A 26,496-nucleotide genomic window follows, 5' to 3' on the forward strand; every position below is an offset into this window, starting at 1 on the left:
TATTTAAACTTATTAGCATTGTTTTACTAATTTACTTATAACCTTGACCTTTATTGTGCAAAGAAAGGATTTTCGTTCCTTTTTCTGGTCTTGTGACATTTCTTTTCCATGTGTTGTCATTTCATCAGCATTGATTTTCTCTCTGAAATACCACTCTTAATTGTCAATTATCACTTGTGTGATGATTGATTGGACTCAACTGTTGGCAGATTCCTGTTATTTGTAAAAGGGTTTTCTCCTAAGACATTCCTTTGGGTGAACTCATTTTTGGACCTTGATCAATAAATCATTTTGTTAGTGTAGTTAAAATTTTGCCTTTGGTTTCAAACCAATACACCAGAATAGCACAAATATTCTACTGTATAGGATCCAAAAGAAAACATATTAAAGCGAGATGGATGTTTTTCTGAGAAATCTGTTGGGCTGTACTCAATCACGCTGTGCGCTGTATATAGTATCAACATGCAAAGTGTGTATGAACCCAGATATAAGCTATTGGACAAGGCAGTGTTTCATGTCCATCTATGTCACGCCTGTGTATTGATGGAATTTGTTTCTCATTCACTGACACAAATGATCCAATGTCCACCAATCATTGCATACAGAGTGAGGTAACTCCTTCATGAAACATGTCATCTATAGCAACAGGGCCAACGCCAGCCCGTCTCTTGTCTCCGAGGCGTTCTTTGTCAGTTGAATAGTAACAGAAGAGGAATCCTGCCGACCCGCAGCTCTGGTGCTTATGAGAGAGTCTCTCTCCGTTGGCTCGCGTCCTCAGTGTTGAGGCTTTAGAGGATCCGGTCTGCATGGCACTGGGTCAAAGAAACACACCAGAATGGGCACTTTCTTTACATTATATTTATTACATAGTAAAAAGTACTTTACCTTTCATCTATATATACACACACATATTCATGTAATTTCACGTACAAGCAAGAATGAGCTCCTGATAGATTTGTCCTATACAACAAATAACACAGCCTACAAAGTGTCTCCTGTTGGAGGCTCTATGTGGCTGACGTATTCATGTCAGCTGTACTGCAGTGGAACTGTCCACATCTTGTTTCACAACTCAATAAATAACAAACATCGTTGAGAGAATCCTAGGGCCACTTTGAATACATGTCCACATCTTTCTGTCCACCTACACCGCTCCAGGTCACATTTCATATTCTAATGGTGAATGAGTCTCTGTGAGATCATCAGGGTCCATGTCATTGCACACAGGGCAGTCAGCATGCAAGAATGTCAACAGATTTCCATGGATACAAACTGTAGCAGCTGAACACCTAATTGTGAAATGTGACCACAACTGAATACTTATTCTGGAAATGTAAATACCAATAAATCTATAGCATGATGACATTTTACTGTGAAAACCCATCTGATGTGGTCTGAAGTCCACTCTGTGCTGCCACATCAAAGACGTGAAGTTTTATGTTTTGTTGCTTAAATTCAGCTGTGGAATAAAGTTATTGAATAAAAATTAAGTTTTTGAGATTACACCACTTAAAAAAACCTGCTGGTTTTGTAAAGTAAAATCGTCCAATGCTATAAATTCAGCATGTAATTCAGTTAAAGTATTCAGTAATGACTATATTAAAGTGTTTTATTATCTTCCTTAGGTTTGTGATGAGTAACCCATTGTTGTTACATAAAGGGCTCCTCAGTCGCTGGGGATCTTCATGTGTGGACTGTACGCAGCGAGCTACATGAACATGATAACATGACATCAACAATGAACTCTTACACCATAAAATTCACCACCTGGATCTCTAACTCACAGAGCTCACTGCACACTCAAGCATCTACAGTTGTAGGAATGTTGTAGATGTAAAAACTCCCTTCCATCTGAGAAAGTCTTCATGTGCACACAGTCCCTCTTTGTCAGGCGGAGGAGGACTTCATAGGGTTCCCTAAATTCTTGTTTTTGTTGTTGGGGCAATAAACTTGCACAGAATTGATAAGAAATTAGTAAAAAGAAAAACATACAGGCCAGCGCATCTGAAAAGGTTTTCAGTCAGATGGCGATCCCTTAGTGGGGGTGGTATAAAATTCGACTTAAGTTCAAAGCTCTGATAATCCTATTTAATCAACAACGAGCAGTACCTATAATCCAAATAACTTACTTGTGTGGATCTTTACTGTCCCTGCCTCTAGATCAGTATGGAGCCATAAGGTCAGCCTGGTCTCATCAAGTTCAAATCTGAGGTAGGGGAGGGGTCCTCTGAAAGAAAAACCCTTCAGGTGAGGAAAGTATCCTGCACGTGTTTCTCCTTCCACTGAAAACCTCCGAATGGTTCCCAGCAAGTGTGTGAGACAACACAGGAGTAAACCTGTTATTTATATGTATGCATGTGTGAAAACTGTTGGATGAATCTGTCCCTTCAGGAGTGTGTTGAAGTCAGGACCATTGCCTAGAAATCATGAGACTTTCTCCCCCTAAGCTGGTGATATTTAATATTTTTCTTACACATTTTTCTTCACTCCACTCCACACGCAGAGCCACACCAACAATGAAGTGATCCTGCCAACAAGTTTTATGTATCTATCACAGTCTCTTCTTCCTCTGAGGTGTAGAGCTCCACTGTGGTCCAAAACTATTAAAACCCATCAGTGAGCGTCACTGCTGCACTGGATGACATGTTCCTTCATCACCATCAACACACTGTAGTTTATTCTGACTCAGTCCCACATATACTGTCATGCTGCCCGAAATGCTCACTAGACCACCACGTGGATTCATCCACCACTGAAAATAGTCTCCAATAAATGTTCTCCTGTTTGAGTTACATTTGTTAAAAACACAGGGAGCAGCTGTTTTAGGAAATGAAAGTATTTGTGAGGTGTTTTTAAAGATTTACTTATTCAGCATTGTTGGTTTGGGTCTTTTTTCAGATTTTAAGACAATAAGAAAAATATAAAATATATATATAAATAAAAAGAACACCTGCCTTTACCTTTAAAGCCTTGCTTAAACTCCCAAAAATAAAACTGTGGTGGGGAAATACTTAATCAGAATTTTTATTTCATTGAATTTGTCTAAAATACATATAATCCATTGAGTTTAAAAAGTACTGGGATCAGCCAGTCAAGTGTTTACCATGTGCAGTACAACATCAACTCTCCCCAGGTTGCCTAAACATCCAAATCCTCCCCCCAGCAACAAAGGGAGCAGGAGCTCGGTGCTGGGAATGGAAGTTGCACTTTGGTCCTGCATTTCCTGTTCCCAGATATCTGGACATGACGTTATATTGTCTCCATAAGGAATAAAAATATACTAAAACATGGCACAATGCAAGCTTCAATGTAAGTTGTGGGATTCTTCCTTTAAATCAAATGTGGTAGAACTGAGGAGTCATGTCTAACTTCTTCTCATACATTTACGTCATTTCAAAAACCTGGTATCCAGCAGCTCTTGTACTTGAAGTTGGCCTCTTTTGTGTCCAGTTGTTCAAGGGTGGTGGTCTAGAAAGCTGACAGAGTGTGTGTGTGTGTGTGTGTGTGTGTGGGGGGGGGGGGGGGGGGGCAGTAGCATGAATCCTTTTACTTGACCTCATCAGAGGGGCTTGTAGGTCTGGGACTGGGAAGCAGCGGTACAGGGGACGTGGCCTCAATTAGGGCGGGGTTTAGGATGATTGGCAGAGACATCGGCGGGACTCCAACCTGCAGGGGAGAGGCGAGGGGCTGCAGGATAAAGGGGGACTGGCTCAGGGGGGAGGCAGTCTGAGCAGGGGACGCTGTTAACGGCACCGGCATGGGGCGGACTGAGGGTGGGGCCGGAGATGACGGGTCTGATCCTGGAAACACAGGGATAACAAGAAAACAGACATATCAGTCCAGGTCCGTGACTTTTCACTGTTCACTCTATACCGGGACAAGGCAACAGCACAGTACTGTAAAACAGTGAGCTTTCAGGTCTGAACTCTAATTTATCAAACTAGTAAAAACAAGACAGAAGAATATCAAGAAAGAAGCACATTTTGCCATTATTTCTGATGGAACCAGGCGGCTTTTTGCAGTGGAGTTGCCCCCTGCTGGCTGTTGGAGAGAATGCAGGCTTTATCTGTACTCGATTGCTCTTCCTGAAGGACCTTGAAGTGTCTTTGACCTTGAAACTGAATCTTGTGGATTGAAATTGAAATGACAGAAGTGAATTTAAATTGAGAAAACTGAAAGTGAACATACATAAAGAGTTGAATTTTTAGTGAGGCTCAAATTCAGTTTCAAATTATGCTATTCAGATTCAGTTTTTCAAGTTGAGCAATTCAAATTCAGATCTAAAATATTCAAATTCAGATTGTACTGACAAATATCAGCCCATACTACTGCTTTATTTCACAGCTGTTAACTGATATGAGGGTTTTAAATAACGGGCTATCATTGAATGCCACTAACATGTTTAAAGAATGAAGAGTATTATCAGACATGCAGATGGCTGTCCTGTGTGTGAAGGTCCCTGCTAAACCAGATGTAGAGGATCGTGGTATTGTTTAAGCATATGTGCACCTCAGAAGTTTAATAAATAAACTTAGGCCATGGATATTGCTATAGAATTTGCTGTACAACTTAACAACTGCACAGTCTGCTGAGGAAGACTGTGTGGTTAGAAGCAAAAACAGCTAGTAAGTGGAGTTAAATCTTGTCAGACTACACAGATAACTTTATATTATATATTGTATTATGCAGTATAAGGAGTATGGGATGCAGTTCTGATATATGAACGTGGTTTCTTTAACTAAGGGCCTCTCCACTAATCTGCAGACTGATCTGTAACTTCCCAGCATCAGGCCTTAACCAGCAGCAAAGTGTTCACATGAACTCAGCTGAACCGCTGCCCATGTACATCATCGGTCTTAGTAAAGACAGAGCTACAGTGAAAACACGCAGAGACACCAAATTAAACTGATGTGTAGTCTTCATGGTCACATACTCAGCAGAGCCACTGGAGGGCATCCCTGCCCTGCTTCAGTCCATCGCTGCCTCACAGACAGAAGATCCTGTGGGCGAGTTTAAAAGGGATTTTATTTCCCCCACCACTCGATCCAGCTATCTAATGAGACGCCACATGTAGGTGGCTACTACACACAACTTTAACCCTATTACAGGGTTCCCACTCTTTTTTAGAGATCATTTTCCAGGACTTTTCCAGGACATTGTCAGTGATGATCTAGTGGTAGGTTTGACAGAAAAGACACACACTAAGTGTGCCCGTGGCGTTGAAAATCAATGATTCGTCATGAAACAGGAAGTTGCAACTTCACTGTACATGCTCAAATCTTTACCAAACGACATGCTTAATAACGGTCCCGCCCTGAACACATCTACATGCCAATATTCAGTTATAGTGAGAGCGCCAAACACAGGCAACAGGAAGTAAGCTCTGTTTTATATGTTTTATACACCCCTGCTCTGATGGCATGTGGTAGCTCATTCCACCATCGTGGTGTCACAGATGAGAACAGCCGGGACTGGGATTGCCTTATGTGAAGGGATGGCAGAGTAAGGCGGTGTTCGTTGGAGTAGCGTAGCGGCCGAGAAGGAACGTAAACTTGTATTATTTAGTTTAGGTAGATGGGTGCAGACCCAGTAGTCACTCTGTATGCAGCATTAGTGACTTGAATTTGATTCTGGAGGCCACGGGGAGCCAGTGGAGGTCACTGAGTAATGGAGTCCTTTTGGGCTGATCAAAAGCCAGATGTGCAGCTGTAGGACTGAAACTGAAAGGATCTATCTGTGAATTACACGTTATTATGTATATTCCAAAAGAAGAATTTTTAAAAATTTTTACTAGGGTAAGTAAAAATTATTCTATAAAAAAACATGTTGCACTTGGAGTGCAAAATGTTTTATTTTATTATATTGTATGTTTGAGAGATAATGTGCAGCAAAGGGCGGTAAGACTGGAACCCAAGCCGCTGGCTAAAGGCCCATTTATACTTGTGCGTAGGTGTGTCCGTCATTCTGCAATTACATCCCCAAACACTAGTCGGCAGTAGCGCTACAGCGTCCACTGTGTTGACTTTTGCCGGCTGAGCAGGCTAACTTACGGTTTAGCCCTCCACTAAGGTAAATGGGGGTAAAATTGTAAACGTGCGGCTGGTGTAGCCTTTTCAAATGTTACCAACCGAATGGATCACATTCTGATAATGAAACGAGTCATTTCGCTCGGGTTGCGACGGTCAAATATATTGATTCACTGTGTTACCGCTACTAAAAGTTACTTCAAAGCGCGGGGTACTTCCGGTCCGCTCGGAGGCATTGCGAGTCTACCCAGCCAACCAATCACAGAGCTTACGGTCTGCGTCGACTCGATGTGTAGTTACATTTTTGAGGAGGTGTACGTCAGGCGACGGCGTAGGCTACGGGGCTACGCAGAGGCTACGCAGAAGTATACATTGCACTTAAGAACTTGATATGTGGTTAACATGTTTGGTCTCGTGTTGTAGTCTAAATGTTTCTTCCATGTGCTGAGACAGGGAACCTTCAGGTTTTGTACCTTTGGCACTGGCTGACTGGGGCTTCTCGGGTGATGCTGGCCTGCTGGGGGTCTGTGTCTCTGCAGGGCTGATTGGGACTGGGGAGGACGGCTGGGTAGGTGGTGGACCCAATTGAGGGGATAGAGGCTGGCTTGCTGGTGGTGCAGGCTGCCCGGTCTCTGCTGGAGGACTGGGCACTGGATCTAAAAACAAGGATGATTTATGAGAAACACCAGCGTCAAAGGTCCTGGTACCACAACAAACTAATACACACGTTGCCATGGCATTACATCGAGCCGTTCATCTCTTCAGACCAACTTTGTGATGTCTAGACCGTTCAGTGATATTCCTCACCCACCGCAGGTCTGCTGCGTACCTGTTATGACGGTCTGTTTGAATAGCTCATCCCTCAGGTGAGGCAGGAAGCAGACGATTCGTTCCCAGGTGATTTCCCACAAGTCTGAGTATCCTGTCCTGGAGTCCGCGCTGTGGAAGATCCCCGCTGTGTCCATCACCAGCAGCATGTTCTTCAGAGACTCAGGGATTGCTTCCAGCTACACATATAAATGCAGAGGCAGGACATTAGCAAGGCCAGGAAGCCAATCAGGCCCAGACCTCGCAAGAGAAAAATAATTCTGGTCATCCATTTTCTAAGTCTGATCTCAGGGTTTCTCTCCTGTTTCTGGGACTTAAGAACAGGTGAAAAAAAAGGTTTCTCCAGGATAATCTTTCTAAGAGTTCCACTTCACCTGTTTCCATATGTGAAAAAGGTTTGGCAGGTTAAACTTTGTTTATTTTGGAGGACCTAATTTCCTGTTGGGTGGTGCAGAGGAAGTGCTGCCGGCAACTCAAAGGCAGAGTTGCGTGACGCTGAGTCATGCAACTCTGCATGGGATTGAGACTGAGATTGAGATTGAGATTGAGATTGGCCGGACATCGCAGATGGCTTCAGAGCGTTGTTTGGACCAGGCAGAGTGGAGGAAGTAAATCTCCGCTGGCTGACAGACAGCTGCTGAGCTACAGGGAACAGTGGAGGAGAGAGGTGGAGCAGCGCTGCAACTTTTGGACAAATTCCCGTAGTCAGACTGGATTCCGCTCTGACAACTGTGCTGTTTACCCACGGCAGAAGCTCAGAGTTAACTGCTACACAATATATGTACCTTGTGTCTGGAGTGGAAGGAGAAATTATTTGTTAAAATGCTTTTAGTCAGGGGTAGTTGTGCACTTCGGCCTCTTGTGGCTAAAATGAGTATTACAACAACAAACATAAAATGAATTTCCCTGCCAAAACCTTTTCCTCCACCTGTTCTTAAGCCATAAACCCAGGAGAGAGAACTACTAAGATCAGACTTGGAGAATGGATCACCAGAATCGTTTGTTCTGTCTTGCCTGTCAGGACCTCTTCAGGACAGATTACATACAGAGTCCATGATGAGTGTGAAAGGCTGATACAAACAGGTAGAAATGCAGCCATATTCCATTTACATCAACCTGTCAAGTCATTCCAGGGTCTGCCCTGAACCTGATCCTACAGATAAGCTCCTCACAGTATTTGCATCATATTAGGTGGAGACTGATATGGACATATAAATAAATGCTGGTCAGCTAGCAGTCTGTTAGTATTACCACCATCAGCTATGTCACCATCCTCACCAGTAAGTCACTGGATCCTGCATGCATGTACTTGTCCATGAAATCCAAAATGGTGAGCCAGAGGGCAGCAAAGGTAGGCAGGGACAGCAGAGGAGAGAGGTGCTGGAGGAAAACCTGGACAAATGGAAACCAATCACACATCAGCCACAGCTGCTGGCAGGTGACCTCACTTAGCAGGAACAACTGCTTATTATTCCTGTTTGCTACATTAACGTTTTCTTTTCTACCACAAGTGCTCAGATATAAGACTGGAGGGACTTCACTTGATACAGTATTATAATAGATGCAATGGCGCATATTGCAGTACAAGGACAAGGACAATATGCAGTGGCAAATCAGACTTCAAACAGGTCTTGTTTGACCTATTTATTTTGAAGGCAATTTAAAAGCTATTATCCAAATTTCTTATTCTAAATTAAACTTTAAAGAGATACTTTCAGGTTAATTAATCTACAGTATGACTTCCCCTTCATTTTCACTACTAAATTAGTGGTTTAGGTAAGTGGGTAGAACTAGGGACTTCTGAGGGCTCAGGTTTTCCATTGTTAAGATATGACTAACAAAGTTTCTCATGTATGAATATACTGTTCTAACATTTAAAATACAAAATAGTAATTTGTCATTTGTATTTGAACTTGATAGAGATAGTTTGGTATTTTTATCAAAATATTTTGGTTCTGTATTTTTTCAAACTGATACACTGCCAGTTGGACAGTGTTCCCACTCACTTGCACAGGCTTGCTGAAGAGGCATGTCACTGGCATGAACTACCAGATTCTTTGAAGCAGGTAGTTCCTCATTTATTTTATTCGCCAACATAATTTTTTTACTAGTGTATGGTGAGTGCTCACTTTGGACCCCGCCCGAGAGCTTACTATCCAGTAGGGATACTCTTCTCACTGCAACAGCCAGTCAACATCTCCAGCAGTGAGATGAAACAATACTTTGACAGAAAAAAATAAGATTATTACTTGAATCGATTTTTTAAATGTATTTTGAATCTTGTATCAAAATAGATTTTAATGTATTTTGCCTATCTTTGCCTGGGTTTTCATGGAGAGGCTATTTACAAAATATCAAGCTTTCGTGTGTCTATGGTCAAATACCAAATGTTTCACAACTGTGAAAAACATCCAAATGATCTACTGATGTGAAACTGTTCCTTATACATATATTTGACATGATTTCTCGCTGCCTTTAGTGTGTGCTGTGGTGTGTGTTGCTTTGAACCTTTGACAAGAGTGTGCAGGCTCTCATTCTGGTCTCCTCCATACCGCCCACATCTGCTGGGCTGATGTTGTCAAGCAGCTTAGTTAACAGGGGGAAGAGCACCTGTAAACACACACCACACACACTACATCAGCGGGCTCTGGAAATCTTTTATTTTTGAGGAAAATTGCTGATTTTAAAAGAACACAAGAACCAAAGTTCTGAAATTGCACATGTTCTCAATCCTGCTCTGTGCAATATAACCAGCTAGAGGATTTGATAGTAAATGGAAACATGTAGCTTCTCCTCTTCTTTCTTACCTTATTAAAGCAGGATTCCCACTCAGCTGCGTCAAGTGTCTGCAGATCGTGAACGAGCAGGGCCCTCTGGAGGTAGGTGAGGGCCTGCATACGAACCTGTCGCCTGGCATCACAGCACAGCCAAGCAATGCCTGCAGGGGGCAACCATATATTAGTCATGAGCCATAGGGGAAATTCAAACTGCCTTAAAGCCTGTTATTCAACATGGGATGAAGAATGGAGTAAGAAGAGAAGACAGACTGGCCAGACGGTGGTGCTATAACAAGGAATTCATGTTTGGCCTATAACTTTTGAATGGTAAGTCTCAGAAACAAAATTTTCCCTGGAGATGCTGTGGGTCGAGACAATTCTTTTCATGTTAGTCAGTGTCATTTGCATCTGGATATATTTAAAGCCATTTTGTCTAAATCTGTTGAGCAACCGGCATTGAAAATTTGACATAGTATATCTGGACCAATCCAGGAAAAAGTACTTTTGATATTCTATATGGGTCTGCAATTAAACATTTTAAACCTGTCTTTAAGTTCCATTTACACAACAATTTGTAAATCACAATTGGCTTAAGCTATAGGTCCGATATGTAGGTCTGAGGTATATGTTAGGTCCATGCTTTGCTGAGCAGTCCTGGATGTTGTGTCACTAGGGAGCGCCACAAATGTGACAAATGTTCACTCATTGGCAACTTTATTAGGTACATCTAAACCAATTGCTTGTTAACACAAATAGCTATTCAGCCAATCATGTAGATGTGGTCAAGACAACTTGCTGAAGTTGAAACTGAGCATCAGAAAGGGGAAGAAAGGGATTTAATTGACTTTGAACGTGGCATGCTTGTTGGTGGCAGACTAAGTATTTCAGAAGCTGCTGATCTACTGGGATTTTCATGCAGAGAATGGTCCGAATAAGAGAAAATATCCAGTGAGTGACAGTTATGTGGACAAAAATATCTTCTTGACGTCAGAGGTCAGAGTAGAATGGGCAGACTGGTTTGAGATGACAGAAAGACAACAGTAACTCAAATACAATCGTTACAATCGAGGTATGCAGAATATCATCTCTGAACACACACACTGGGTGCCACTCGTGTCAGCCAAGAACATGAATCTGAGGCTACAATTCGCACAGGCTCACCAAAATTGGACAATAGAAGATTGGAAAAACGTTGCCTGGTCTGATGAGTCTCAATTTTAGCTGCAACATTCAGATGGTAGGGTCAGAATTTGGTGTAAACAACATGAAAGCATGGATCCATCCTGCCTTGTATCAACGGTTCAGGCTGGTCATGGTGGTGTAATGGTGTGAGGGATGTTTTCTTGGCACTCTTTGGGCCCCTTAGTATCAATTGAGCATTGTTTAAACGTGACAGCCTTGTTGCTGATCATGTCCATCCCTTTTATCAAGACAGTGTACCCATCTTCAGATGGCTACTTCCAGCAGGATAATGCACCATGTCACAGAGCTCAAATCATCTCAAACTGGTTTCTTGAACACGACAATGAGTTCACTGTACTCCAGTGGCCTCCACAGTCATCAGATCTCAACCCAATAGAGCACCTTTAGGATGTGGTGGAATGGGAGATTGGCATAATTTGTCGATGTGTAGTCGCCAAATCTGCAGCTATTGACAATTAGCTATTGGCAATACCAAAGTCTCTGAGGAATGTTTCCAACACCTTATTTAAAGTATGCCACAAAGAATTAAGGCAGTTCTGAAGGGTCCAACTCGGTACTAGCAAGTAATTTGACCCTTCGCGAAGCCATGCCACCCTTTGTTACTGTTTCTAAGTCCGACAAGCTGTTGGGCCTGTAGGACTTATCGTGGTGCTGCCACTGTTTATAACTGCACTCCCTGGAGAGATTTCAGAAAGAAGCAGACAGGAGAGTTTGCATTATACATTTGAAGGTTACCGATCTCAGAGTAAAAGTGAACCACCCCATCACCTGACGATTGAGACAAAGGACAACGACATTAAGGATCAACACTATTAGCACACGGCTTAGTGAAGGGTGAATTGGCTGCATGGATTTGCATGATGTAGGGTCACTACTCAGTTGATGCATTAAGTTTGGTAATAATTTGTTAATTTACTTGGCTTATTACAACAATTTTGCTAACACTTAAAAAAAATCAAAGAATATTGCCTGTACATCCTCGATTGCTGAAATTATTGAATTTTCGGCACATCCAATGATGTGTGACAAAGGTTTGCCTCAATGTAAATATAAATGCTCCGTACTTGTATAGCGCCTTTCTAGTCTTTTCGACCACTCAAAGCGCTTTTACACTACATCTGCATTCACCAGTCACACACATTCATACACTGAGCCTAAGTGCTCAAACGGAAACTAGCATTCACACTCATATATAGCCGCCGTATCAGTATCTTGCCCAAGGACACTTCGACACGCAACCAGGGGGACCCAGGGATTGAACCGCCGACCTTCCGATTAACGGACAACCCGCTCCACCTCCTGAGCCACAGCCGCTCCCACAGTGATATTCTTTTTTTTTTTAACAAAGATCTTTTTATTGAAGATTTTCCAGTGTACCAAAAGTGTAAAGTAGGGGTGGGAATCACCAGAGGCCCCACGATATGATATTATCACGATATTTATGTTGCGATTCGATTTTATTGCGATTTTAAATATATTGAGATATATAACAATTTATTACCTTTTTCCAATTTCCAATTAGGTCGCTAAAGTCAAACTTTGTCAACATCTGTTTATCTAAAAAGATACATTTCTCTGTTTGTTCATATCACTTTTTAAGTCCTCTATATGTTCCTGTTAAGTTTTCTAGTGGACTAAAAAAGCAATAGATTTTATTATTCTAGTAACAAAAAGTTAAAACTCCCATCTGCAATCGGTGTCCGTGTCTCGATATAGTATTGCCATGGCAAATATCACGATACTATGCTGTATCGATTTTTTCCCCCCACCCCTAGTGGAAAGCTGAATGTTCATTACCGAAATATGAAATGAACATGGTTATACATTAGGGCTGGACCCGAATATTCAACCGTTGGGTACACATTGGATTTTCAATTATGAGATTCGATTATTGAGGGTTTTTTTCGCGCCTGACCTCCGCCGACAGCAGTGAACGCAATGCTCCAATTCACATCAAAGGGAAAACTAAATGAAGCCCTCAGCTGTGTGGTAGCACTTTAAACTGAGTGGTGACAGCAGTAGTGTGGAAGTTATGGCGTTTATTAATTTTACAATTGCTTAATCTCATTATAGATCAAAACAGTCAAATTTCCTACATTTTAAAATTAAATCAGTAAACTGTAGGCTGGAAACAAACAGCTACACAATGAACGCATTTAAGTAAGCCTAATTAGGCCTATATTAGGCTCTCCGCCCGGACCCCCACTATTCCCGGAGTCTGCTCTGGACCTGCTCAGATCAGACTCTCTCACTCTGGACTCTCAGCTACGGTTCCCCCTGCTCTGTACAGCAGCCACCATCCCCATTCAGCACGCACCTATTTTCACTCTGCCTCGCTCTTCCGCTGCTCAATATCTGATCCTTGCAACCTGCAATAAATATTTCTCCCTTTCTTAGTCCTGCACTTGGGTCTGCCAACTGCCATAACAAATTAAAAACAAAGATTTGGTAATAATCACTCAGTTAGCCTAGCTATGAGAATAAATAAACAGAGCGCTCTCTCTCTCTCTCTCACACATGCACACAGACTTGCCGCCGCTATCTCTCCCCCATCCGATCCCCCCCTCACTCAGCAGAACTTATTGGGCATTCTTCTGCTGCTGTTCTGCTTCTATCTATTAAATACATAGCTGTAGCTCCTGAAATTATAGCATGCTTATCAACACACGTTTAAACAATCGCCATAACAGGACCGCTGAGCTCCGCAGTGAGGGGGGGGGGGGGGGGCAAGCTTCGATTATTCGCTCTTAATTACTATCGAATGGTTGAAGCTCTAGTATACATAAACAGCAGCTAGCACCAATGTACCTAGGTAAATAAAAATACATAAAATAATCCTTCCCCAATCACTGCTAGTGTATTAGATATTAGCGCTTCACTTTTTCCACATTTTGTTATGTAACAGCATTATTCCAAAATAGATTAAATTCATTATTTTCAAAATTCTACAAACAATACCCCGTAATGACAACACAGAAGAAGTTTGTTTGAAATCTTTGCAAAGCACTTATGTATTCACAGCCTTTGTACAATAATTTGTTGGAAGAACCACTGGCACCAATTACAGAACTCAAAACTTTTCGAGTATGATGCTACAAGTTTGGCACACCTATTTTTGGGCAGTTGCTCCCATTCTTCTTTGCGGGACCTCTCAAGCTCCATCAGGTTGGATGGGGAGCGTCGGTGCACAGCCATTTTCAGATCTCTGCAGAGATGTTCAATCAGGTTCGACTTGGACTGCATTACATCCTGTGACACCTCGACACTCCAGGGACATATGCAAGGATCCTGTTCGTGGACTTCAGTTTGGCGTTCAACACCATCGTCCCGGACATCCGCAGCACCAAACTCAGTCAGTTCACTGTGCCATCCTCCACCTATCAGTGGATCACAACCTTCCTGACTGACAGGAGTCAGCTGGTGAGGCTGGGGCTTAACACGCACAAAACTGTGGAGATGACCGTGGACTTCAGGAGGAGCTGTGCCAGCTCAGGAAGCTCAACCCGCCCTGCTGATCCACTTTTACACAGCTATCATCCAGTCTGTGCTCTGGACTTCCATCACTGTCTGGTTTGGATCTGCCACCAAAAAGGACAGGAGCAGACTACAACGGACAGTCTGGACTGCAGAAAAGATCATCGGTGCCAACCTGCCCTCCATTCAGGACTTATACTTTTCCAGAGTCAGGAAACGGGCAGGAAACATCACTGCGACTAAGGATTTACATAGTCGAATCAGAATTGTGAAGTCTGCAGCACTGCAGTCTCTATTCATTAGTCAGTGTAACTTAATTTCCGTGCATGGATGCCGTGCTGACGACAACTGCAAGCATGTTGCGGTTCCTTGCGGGTCTATTTCAAGTAGCCGGCTATTTAAAAACAATATAATATTCTTTGTGTGGTTCATTAGTGGTGGTAACACTGGTGAAGCCGGGGCTCCGTCTCTACAGCCGTCTGTTCCTCCACTGTCACTACACACATACATGCTACGCCTACACATGCGCACTGACAACCCAGGGTTAGGGTTACAATTTTGGATTTATTCACGCACTTTTATTTTATTTTTCTTTTATTATAACATTTATTGAAAGTTTTTTTTTCACGTTTATTTATGGGATTAAATGTTAAATGTATTGTAATAGGCTGTAAATTAACTTACCAGAAACCGGTAGTTCTATGTAAAATCAGACTTTGAGCACCCCATATAGCCAAAATGGCATGAACCTTGTTTTGCTGCAAAGCTTCGACTGTGAGATTGACAGTCGAATCAGGCTGCAGCATCAATCAGCATCAAATCTTCCGACTATTCAGGGTCAGCCCTAATATAGTTTATACCAAATCTACCTACCGCATGAACATAACACCTGCACATAACACTTATTTATTCCAGCATCCTTTGCACTATGCTCCATCACACAGTGTACATGAGTACATGTATACCTGTATATCTCATCCACCATCTCATGTACATAATAACGATAATAATTTTACTCCTGCATCCTTTGCACTCTGCTCATTGCACTATTGTCTCAATCTGTCTATACTGTTTTTGTTTATAGTGTGTATATATGTGTTCTCTATACTGCTGAAGATGAACCTTCTCCCCAGTCTGAGGTCCAGTGCGCTCTGGAGCAGGTTTTCATTAAGGATGTCTCTGTACATTGTTGCATTCTTCTTTCCCTTCGATCCTGACTAGTCTCCCATTTCCTGCTGCTGAACAACATCCCCACAGCACGATGCTGCCACCACCATGCTTCAGTTTAGGGATGGTATTGACCAGGTGATGAGTCGTGCCTGATTTCCTCCAGACATCCTCCAGACTCCAACGCTTGCCAGGAGTTTAATCTTTGTTTCATCAGACCACAGAATTTTGTTTCTGATGGACTGACGGAGAGTCCTTTAGGTGCCTTTTGGCAAACTGTAGGCGGGCAGATCATGTGCCTTTTACTAAGGAGGGGCTTCCATCTGGCCACTCTACCATACAGGCCTGACTCATGGAGTGCTGCAGAGATGGTTGTTCTTCTGGAAGGTTCTCCTCTCTCCACAGAGACATGCTGGAGCTCTATCAGAGTGACCATCGGGTTCTTGGTCACCTCCCTGACTAAGGCCCTGAGGTCCCCCGATCGCTCAGTATGTCCGGGCGGCCAGCTCTAGTAAGAGTCCTGGTGGTTCCGAAGTTCTTCCATTTACAGATGATGGAGGCCGCTGAGCTCATTGGGACCTTCAATGCTGCAGAAATTTTTCTGTACCCTTCCCCAGATCTGTGCCTTGATACAATCCTGTCCCGAAGGTCTACAAACAATTCTTTAGACTTCATGGCTTGGTTTGTGCTCTGACAGGTGTGTGCCTTTCAAAATCATGTCCAATCAACTGAATTTACCACAGATGGAATCCATTCAAGTTGTAGAAACATCTCAAGGATGATCAGTGGAAACAGGATGCACCTGAACTCAATTTTGAGTGTCATGGCTATGAATAGTTATGTACAAGTGCTTTCTTCGTTTTATATTTTGAATACATTTGCAAAGATTTCAAACAAACTTTTTTCACATTGTCATTATGGGAAATGGTTTGTAGAATTGGCTGTGAATACTTTCAAGATGCACTGTATATGCTCACTGTCACACCAAAAGCATGCACTAGAATGGGTAAAGAGTGTGCAGTGTAGTAAAGCTGCACCTAAAAGTCAAGCCTTTACAGGGTCTGGAATGTGTTTAGGAAAGGACCCCAACTGTACTACTAAAGTGAACCTGCATTATTCTGTTATTAATAATAAATTATTATTAGATTTTTGGTATTTTGTCCAATATAATGCACTTCAGTAAAACACTAGGGTTGGGCTGATAGACGATGCCATCAGCGATGGCTGACAGACATCATGACGTTGAGCAGGCATCGAAATTGTAAAAACACTGCCTCCTGGCAAAAAAAATAAAAAATTTTCACATAATATCGCCATGTGAAAGCAGGTCTTAATCACCACAAACATTATTATTATAAATTTTAAATATGCTTCGCACTTTCCTCAGAATTCTCTTCTCCCCACACTCAGACACACAAGAGGCCTACACCTCAGGTAAACACACCGGCTTGTCCCGCCTCTCTCTGTCCTCTGCGCCCCCCCCCCCACTCCATTTTCTCCATCAGCAGTACATTTTATAAAGTCACCTAAAAGACACAGAACTTGTCTTTTTCCATAATTTATACTAGAATATTCAACTAAGTCCAGCTGGCCTTGACTTTAACCTTCTTTGGACATTGTCCAATGGAAATTTTGTAGACATCGCCCAACCCTATAAAACACTACAAAGTAGTACAGCATCAAAAGTTACAATGTCTCATCATAAAATGATCATTATAAGCTTAATTAAGGTACAATTTCCAAGAGCTGTTTTAGATGTGTGTTGTGGTAAGGGCCTACCTTGCAGCAGCGGGCACCAGCAACTGGTCCACAGAGTCTGGGAGTCGGCCTCAATCTTCCTGCCTGCAGCCTCCAGATGGCGCTGCTCCTCTGCCCAGGAGCTGTAGATGCTGGCAGCCCGGGTGTGCAGTGTGTGCATCAGGTCTAAAAGCTGCACAGTCACACACACCAACACCAGTGTTAACAATAACAGGAAATATGGCTGGAAGTATATCTACAGTACAAAACTAAATGTTGTTGCAAACGGTGTGCAATGATGCCACAGTGACAAATGAAGCAAAATGAATACTGGATATATATGGAAAACAACCCTCTTTTAAAAAGATGATCATGTCTTAAAAAAGTACTTTAAATCCATGTCAGTTATAAATGAAGAATAGCTTCCACAAGATTAATTTACATTTTCAAGAAACTTATGAGAGGATGTTTCATTATCACCAGAGGAGGATATACAGAGTATACGGATCTCTCAACCAGATCATATACTGTAGAGTAGAAAAAGGAGTGCTTTGTCTGTGTGTTTGTGTAGAAAGGGAAAATAAAAGATTCACAGCACTGTCATGTTCCCCCACAACACAAATTAAAGGATTACACTGGTGTAATACTGTATGCTGCCCAACAAATGCAAATACAAGCATGTAGATTTCATGTCAGTTTAATTTTTCCTTTGAATCCAAATATACAAATATATAAGAAATATATAAACATATGGACTAAACATATAGCTCAGTCCATATACTAACAACCTCAATGTTTGTCACCATGATGCCATTACAAAGAACTGCCTTCCACCCTTCATATACAGCAGTACTTGACATCAATGACATGACAAGCATTTTTTGTGTCCGAGTGAATTCTTTTCTGTTAAAATAATTTTAATCAATTCACGACATATATCACTTTATTCTACAAAACCCATTTTGTGTGAATACATTTTCACAACATTATAATGATATATATTATTTTATGTTCTGGCATCTAAAACTCCCCAAATGTCAGGTATGTTATGTTTTAAACCTTTCAAATAAACCAAATTTTAGAAGTACCAATAGAGATAATTGAAAAACTTCTGTCCAGCAATTTGCATGTTTTCAATTGTCAGGGTGGCACAACCATAAGCATGGGGCATTTATTCCTAAGTGAAAATTTATTAACAGTAACAGGTTATTGCATCATCCAGAGGACCCCAATTAACCTTTATGTCTGAGTGAAAAGGTTTGTAAATCCCTTTCAAATAATGATAAAAATACCTGTTTAATTTATAGTCAGACTGGTTCACTTTCCATGTCAGGTGGTACAACCAACTTGAAAATGATTAATTTATCATAAAACCATTTATTTAATCAAAACAATATATGTATGAACTTGCTATCAAAAAAAGTTAATACAAGTTTCATACTATAGGCCCGTTTCATTGGAAATAAGTTGTAAAGTCAGGTGGTGCAACCAGTATGTCAGGTGGCGCAACTGCAAGGAAAGTTATTCTAAAGTGACTAATGTTTGGATTGATAGTTAAAATTTAAAAATTTGTTTTAAATTAAGAATGTTTTACACTCTCTTTCATGAGAATAGATTGTGTTTACTAGCTTCAAAGGAGCTGCATTCATTACTACCAATTTAATAAGGCACCTAAAAAATGAACACTAAACAGACATTAAACACAACACTAAACAGTGAGTTCACTCAGGTAACTCAATCCAAAGCTGCCCCAAAGCAACACGAGGATACTTTTAAGGATAGAGAAATTTAATTCCATCCTGATGTGTACACTGTGCAACTGTACTATCTAGTAAAATACAAGTATCTGATCGGGACTTGGAATTGGCAGATACTAAATATTAAATGACTCGGATCAGGGGCAAAAAAAGTGATCAAACATCCCTATTTATAGATTTCTGAGGAGGAAGATAGAGGGAAAACTATGAAACTCCCAATTAGCCAGCGGTCCAGAACAGAACAGCAAAAAGTGAGGCAACAGTGGAAGCAAAACCAGTGAAAGCACAGGGAGAGGAACATTAAAAATATTGTTGTTCGATTACAACTTGATACAGTGTATCCACTGCACTGTAGCCTAGTTGTTTTAACTGAATGTGATATCATGTATCCTGTTTTTAATCAGTTCATTACTTCAATAGAGACTGTTGACTAAAACACCTTTTTTGTACTTGAAAGAAAATTGCAATTTTTCAGTATATTCGCTGTCATTACTAATATGTTGTCAGGTGGCGCAACTGAATTGTCAATAGGTGCGACCAGCTAAAATATTGATTTAAACTGATAAATAACAGCGAACATATGGTTTAAAACAATGATGATTATGGATACTGTATTAAAAACGTTAATTTGTATTTTTGTATACTTATTTTTCCATCAATAAATGTAAAATTGGATGCTAAAGATACTAAATAATTGGCCTCTAGAATGCAATAATCTTAGATAATTGTAAATACAAAAGCACAAGTAATTTCTTAAGCCTATAGACACTCTAGGGAATACTTGCCAAAGCTATAACTTAGAATGAATAGTAGGAAAATACATTTTACATATTGTTACAAATATTTGGTTGCGCGAAATTGTTTGGGCTGTGAAGTAAAAAAAAGTAAAACAATTGTATTTAAACACTTTGAAATGTTATTTAACAAATAAAACTTGTTTATACACATTGTTCTAATTTAAAAAATATAAATTATATCCTTTTTGAAAATACTTTTAAAAAATACATTTTTATAAGCTTTATATGTCATTGACCCTTTTACAGTTAGAGTTAAATTCACAGTATATTGAGGTTTGCCTCTGCAGTCCTGGCTAACATTTTGAACAGTGACATGGAAAAGGAAACAGTAGTTTAGAAACAGTGTGGGGAAAAAAATACACTAGTATTATGCTTTAATCTTACATTACCACCCAAGCCAACACCCAACCAGAAACACAGGATAACTGGGATACTACCAGGAGAGGTGTAATGTCTTGCTCAAATACTAACAAGATTCTAAATGCTACTTTGTTCCACATGACAGCTGTAGTGTCACTGTGCAACCTTTTCGTTATAGTCATCGTATAAAGTTACAACCATCCTAAATGTCCCTCTGGGAGCCAAAGCCATGGGTTCCCAAAAACATCTTGATGCCACAATCACTGTATCCTGAACAACGTTTACCCAAACACCTAGAACCTACTGTACACTGAATAAGAAACAGACACTGGACTCAAATCAACATAAGGTAGAAGGGTAAAGAGTGCTGCTGTACTTACGTCCTGACTAACCTGTAATGACACAGTATGGTAGCTGGCCGGGACCCCCTCGTCCTCCTCGTCGTCGCTGTGGGAACGTGATGGACGCTGGCTGGACGCCCGGCTGCCACCTCGCCTTGTGCCACCTCCAGCCTCCTTCTCCCTTCCCCCTGCCTTCTTCCTCATCCTGGACTTATCGTACTTGTGGCTCTTCTTTTTGTCATGGTTGCGGTAACCTAAGGCAGAAGTAGTCTTGGTTTTTGGGGGTTTGAGGGATGCCCACTTAAGGTGACCCATGAAATGATTTGATATGTCCGTTGATTGCCAGAACTGTGGCACTGACTGTTCAAGATCAGGCAACATTTGAGAATCTACATTCTTCTATCGTTGCAAAAGCATCACTAATCTTTTGTGATTTCAAGTGTTCCCCAACATGTTTAACTGAGGTGAGGTCTGTTAAAGAGGTGGTATTATGGTTTTTGGCTTTTTCCCTCTCCTTTATTGAGTTATATATCTTTTTTGTGCATGTAACAGGTTTGCAAAGTGAAAAAGCCCAAAGTCCAGCCCAAAGGGAGTTCCCATCTCCCACAGAAAACTCTGCTCTGAACTGCCTGAAAACAGCTCGTTTGTAGTCCAGCCTTTACTTCCCTTTCTTGTGACTTCACAAGTAAACACGTGTCATAATGCTCACCGAGCGATTAGTCTGACACGCCCTCAAAAACACCAGTGGAAAAACACTGAGCTGCAGCACACCTCTCCTCTCCCTTCCAAACACTAGCTACCCTCCAGGCAGTCAGTGGACATAAAGTTGTTACTGTGATGTAGAGACAGAGCTCAGTTAAAACTTTATGGATGAAAGATACTTTTGTTACAGATTAATAACTCACCACTCTGAAACTCTTGCTCCAGTCCAAATTGCCAACCTGGTCGGCAACATGTAGCCTACAGCTGAATCGAAGCTGTTTACCGTCTTTTCGCTGACCCGCCTTTCTCTGCTTCTGATTGGCTATTACCAGCCTTTCGCTGACCTGCCCTTTTCTGCTTCTGATTGGCTAGCAGTCCTTAACTAGGAATTTTTCCAACAAAGATGATGTAGAGACAAGATGTATCACTCCATAGCTAAAACGAAGCATTCAACACAGGGTGAAAAGAGGAGCTGCAGCAATGTGCAGTATGACAAATTTTTTTTTGAAAATTAAACCATGTAAACCTGTTCTGGTATAACCCCTAAATAGGATTTTGAACCTGAAAATGAGCAGAATACCACCTCTTTGACTGGGGAGGAAAAGCACTGGGAGCACCTAGGGTTGAAAATAACAATTATTTTAATTATTGATTAATCTGTCAATTATTTTCATGATTCATTGATTAATCATTTAGTCTATAAAATTTCAGGAAACTGTGAAAAATGCTCATTTCAATTTTCCATAGCACAAAGTGGCGTCTTGATGTTGCTTTATTTGTCCAACCAACAATCCAAAAGCCAAAGATTCTTCATTTCACTACCATAAATGACAAAATATAGCAGCAATTCCTCACATTTAACAAGATGAAACCAGCAAATGTTTCACATTTTTGCCTAAAAAATAGTTTGATTCATTTTCTTTCAACTGACTAATCGATTAATCGTTGTAGCTCTATTGGCACTGTGCATTTCATTGGACTTTCTGTAGCAGATCAAAGTGGTACTGCTCTCGGTCAGTGTCTAGTTTTTTCCTGTGCAGAGTAGGTGAACCGCCCCCAGCACCATGTGTTACATGGTAGATATGTTTTAGCCTCACATAAGCGATCCAACTATAATGTTTAAACTTTGATTCTTTCTTTAGTCTTCACTTGGATCTGTAACAAAAGACTCAGTAATGGTAATAACAAACATCAAACAGAATGTGTTCACTACAGCCTGTTCTTACTGGCATGCAGCTGTTGCCCATTCCCTTGTGTTATGTGGTATTGTCCATTATCATGCCAAAAAAGCTTGTGAACTAATTACACCGAAGATGGCCTGATCCTCAAAACAACCACGGAGCTGTGGGCCATGTCCAAAACATTCCATTTATCTTGAAACCACCTTTAACAAAACATTATGAAGTCCTTCTACAAAAGCTCAATAGAGTAATAACAGGTTTTGCACTTTCTATTAGTATCTCATACAGATTAACGCCATCCTCAGCCCTGTGCTTTGATCGACCCATCGCTTTTGTTGGTCTGTGTAAAGCTCTGCTGACAGCATGTATCCAGTGGCCTGAAGTGCCAGGAGGAAATTAATAGGCCATCAGCTATGCCAAAGTTCAAATGCACAACTACAATTTCTCAAACCTAATCCCTGTCTTACTATAGACCATACACAGCCCAAGGAGGCATAAATGGAAAACAGGAAGATGAGGTTTGATGGGCAGACGACAAGGAGGATAAAGGACAGAGAGAGGAAGAAGAAGAATGTAGGCCAGGACACTGAGGTGGAAACATGAAGGAGAAAAAAACACATGTATGTGTCACAGTGGTGGGTATCGGATCACTGTGGTTTAAATCAAAAGTTTCTACATGCTGCTACTCTTTCTCAGATAGTTCTCTGGCCTGGAACAACTTGTGCAAACCATTAGAAACTGAAAATACTGCAGTTTTAAGGAAAGTAGAGAGAGAATGACAAATCGATGATTTCTGTAACATTGTCTTGTCATTATTGTGTTTACAGGTTGCTTATACTCCATACCATGTCAACATGGTCAAGCAATGAAATATACATTTGAATTAAGGACTTAATTACACATCAGGATCAGTTTACTCGTGACTTGTGTCGTCTGTGGCTCTGAAGGAAACTGCACATTTTTAAGCCCACAACTTGATTTTGATTTATAATTACTCTCACAAATCCCCCAATTTCATGGACATGCAATACTAAATCACTGGAGTACCCCTTTAATTAGGCAAGCAGAAACAAGTTTTCAGTGGAGAAGCAGGCTGAGTGGACACACTAGTGCTTAGAGCCTGATGTACTACACATCTGTGGTCATCTTTTTGGTCATCTATCATCTTAGTCTCTGAAGTACTTATTAGATCTAGGTCTTTTAAGTAGCTCCTATGAAGTTAAAAATGTATTTCAGTGTCTCACCTCCATTGAGGCTGGCCTCCACAAACACTCGTATAGCTCTAACACACAGTTCAAAGTTGTCAGGGGTGACATGGGCAGCGTCGCGCACTACGAAAGACAGCGTTTCCACACACTTGATGAGAGACTTGGTGTCGTGCTGGCCCAGGTCCTGGCCCAGCGTCAGACTGTACTGGTTGACCAAAGGGTGATTCAGGTGAGCTTTAGAGCTTACTGGAGGGATCTTACTTGTCTCCAAGTCATCTTTCCCAACCTGGAAAAAAAAAAAATCACAGGATCAGGACTTGATCAAACACCAATGCAATATTTTATATTATACAGTATTGTTAAAAATAGGACATGAGAAAATACAGGTCTTTATAGATTTTTTTGTAACGTATTTTACCTTCATATAACCACCTCTTGACTTTGTTTTTATTTTCAAATGTTCTATAGAAATAACATTTATTGTTAATGTTAAAATTTGGTTTATATGTGATAAAGGGAACAGTGGATAAGACCCATGCCTCCGGTGTGGGAGACCTGGCTTTGATTCCCAATGTAACATGTCCACCAGTGTGTCCCTGAGCAAGACACTTAACCCCTCGTTGCTCCAGAGGCGTGCAACCTTTGACACATATAGCAATTGTAAGTCACTTTGGATAAAAGCATCAGCTAAATGACAAATTTTTTGGAGCCATACCCTAAACCCAACAGGAAGTCAGCCATATTGGACTGAATGTGTGAGGATTTTCCATTTACACCCTCCGTATTTTCACGAACTCCTCCTAGGGATTTGATCAGATTGACTTCAAATGTAGGCTGTGCCATCCCAAGAGCCTTGCGATGTTAAATTGCAAAGCTTTTTTTGATTGATCAAACAGGGTGTCCATGGCGTGGGAGTCAATTTTGATGATTCGCCATGAAAAAGGAAATAATGTGTAAATAGCCTGAACGTGGTCAGATCGGCCCCAAACTTCACATTTGAGAAGAGTCCCACCCCGAAGACATCTACATGCCAATATCCAGTCGTACTGAAAGCGCCACCTACTGGCAACATGTTTTATTTGTTGCGGTACTCCTCCTAGCAGGATAATCCAATTTGGCTCAAAACTGTCTCAAAAAAGCCTTAAGACCTAGATGATGTAAGGTTGTCAAGCTTGTGAGTTAATGTCAAATGGTGTTGCCATGGCAACACATTATTCACCATGAAACAGGAAGCTGTATTTTGAGAATCTTAGGATGCCTTGAAATCTCACAAAACTTTGCACAGACATCAGAATGGGTGTTTTCTGTTGTCATGGGGCATGTGTGTGGAAAAACTGGTCTATAGCGCCCCCTACAAGATTTCAAAGGAGCAGCCCCAGCTGTCTGTTACACCTAGAGCTACCAAATTTTGTAAGCACATGTAGAATGCTGGGACTCAAAGAAAAGTCTCTTGGAGCCATATGCTAAACCCAACAGGAAGTCAGCCATATTGAATTGAATGTCTGATCTTCCTCCATTTATAGGTACCGTACTACTGTACAAACTCCTTCTACAGCTTTAACCCGATGGACTTCAAATGTGGACAGCCTGTCCTTACGGGCCTTGTGATGGTAAATTGCTTTTTTCGATTGATTAAACGGTGTGTCCATGGCGTGGCGTTCAATTTTGATGATTTGCCATGAAAAAGGAAGGAGCATGTAAATGGACTAAACATGGTCAGATCTGTCCCAAAATCACATGTCAACCCCTAAGAGACTTAAGCCTAGTTCACACTACACGGTTTTTAGCCCGATTACATGTCAATATCCAGTCATAGTGATAGCGACACTTACTGCCATCAGGAAAGGACATGTTTCAAACTTTGTTTTGGTCCCTTCATTTACCCCACGTGGAGCCTTAGGGACAAAAAACGTCCATCGATCATGTTTTTACCCAACATAGCACCTTAAGGACCAAAATGTCCATAGTGAGGAATATATGCTCCACACTTTGAATTGAATAAGTAACTGACACATCAACCACACACTGTCAGATATTTCCCCACTTCACCTGTGTGATATGTGCTGTGTTAACTTCAAGTCCCGCCCTGAAGACATCTACATGACAATAGGTGTGTTCGAGATGACGGCGGCTGACTTTGCCGACTTGATAGTCTAACGTGAGCTGCAGGTGACTGCAGGGGCGGGGAATAAAAACGGCTCCGTCAAGTTGGACACATTCTATCTGCGTAAGCTTACTGTGAGCTGAGATCAATGACTGATCTTGCGCCATTTGCAAAGGAAATTGCCAGGCAAAAGTATGGTTCCAACTTCAGTCAGGGAAAAGCAAGACTCTGCCTGCAGCCGCCTTGCTCCCGCGAGGTTTTAATGTCACGTTTTGCAGCGCCGGCACACACAATTTCTAACCAGCATACCTTATATGTTAAGTCCAGCATGCATCACATTATGTCAGTGCTGCGCAGCATGAAGTCAAACGCACCTATAATCCAATCATAGTGATAGCACCACCAACTGGCAAAAGGAAGAGACATGCTTCATACTGAGATGTACTATTCAACGGCTGTGCTTAACTCCCTTCAAAATGACAGAACGCACAACGAATACACGGATGCAGCACACCCTGACTTGAAGGATGTCCCTTCAAACCAACCAAAATCGCAAACCACGATCCTCCGCGGCCGGTGGAGGGTGGGCTCGGTAGCGGTGTATATTGTAGGCTATTTGTATTAACAGTAGGTTAATGTATGTCATTTTCCACCTTATAGTTTAGTGTTTATTTACTTGAATCTGCTCCTCTGCTCTTCTCCACACACTCACACACCTAGCCTGCATCTCTGGTCTCTCACGGCAAACACGCAGGCTGGGTCCGCCTCTTTTTGCCTCTCTCTGCCTGTATGTGTCTCAGCTGACTTTCTCCATCAGCAGTACGTTTCATAAAG

General features: G+C 41.4%; 1 protein-coding gene across 2 annotated transcripts in view; it reads right to left on the reverse strand.

The window, feature by feature from the left end:
- Positions 1-840: 840 nt before the first annotated feature.
- Positions 841-26,496, reverse strand: part of gbf1 (golgi brefeldin A resistant guanine nucleotide exchange factor 1) — a 128,440-nt gene continuing 102,784 nt past the window's right edge. The window contains exons 32-40 of one of the 2 annotated variants that reach the window (XM_038737531.1): positions 23,595-23,844; positions 20,519-20,721; positions 17,255-17,405; positions 9,662-9,792; positions 9,363-9,464; positions 8,133-8,246; positions 6,856-7,033; positions 6,500-6,682; positions 841-3,800 (exon numbers count right to left, since the gene is read on the reverse strand). In XM_038737531.1, coding sequence (XP_038593459.1) covers positions 3,547-3,800; positions 6,500-6,682; positions 6,856-7,033; positions 8,133-8,246; positions 9,363-9,464; positions 9,662-9,792; positions 17,255-17,405; positions 20,519-20,721; positions 23,595-23,844 — 1,566 coding nt within the window. In that variant the 3' untranslated portion in view covers positions 841-3,546. Of the gene's footprint in view, positions 3,801-6,499; positions 6,683-6,855; positions 7,034-8,132; positions 8,247-9,362; positions 9,465-9,661; positions 9,793-17,254; positions 17,406-20,506; positions 20,722-23,594; positions 23,845-26,496 lie in introns of both variants that reach the window. The other variant, XM_038737530.1, reaches the window with a different exon arrangement.

The sequence above is a fragment of the Micropterus salmoides genome, unplaced genomic scaffold (assembly GCF_014851395.1).
Source record: "Micropterus salmoides isolate LMB-PRFRI ecotype aquatic unplaced genomic scaffold, ASM1485139v1 Ms_hic_scaffold_22, whole genome shotgun sequence".
Taxonomy (NCBI): Eukaryota; Metazoa; Chordata; class Actinopteri; order Centrarchiformes; family Centrarchidae; genus Micropterus; species Micropterus salmoides.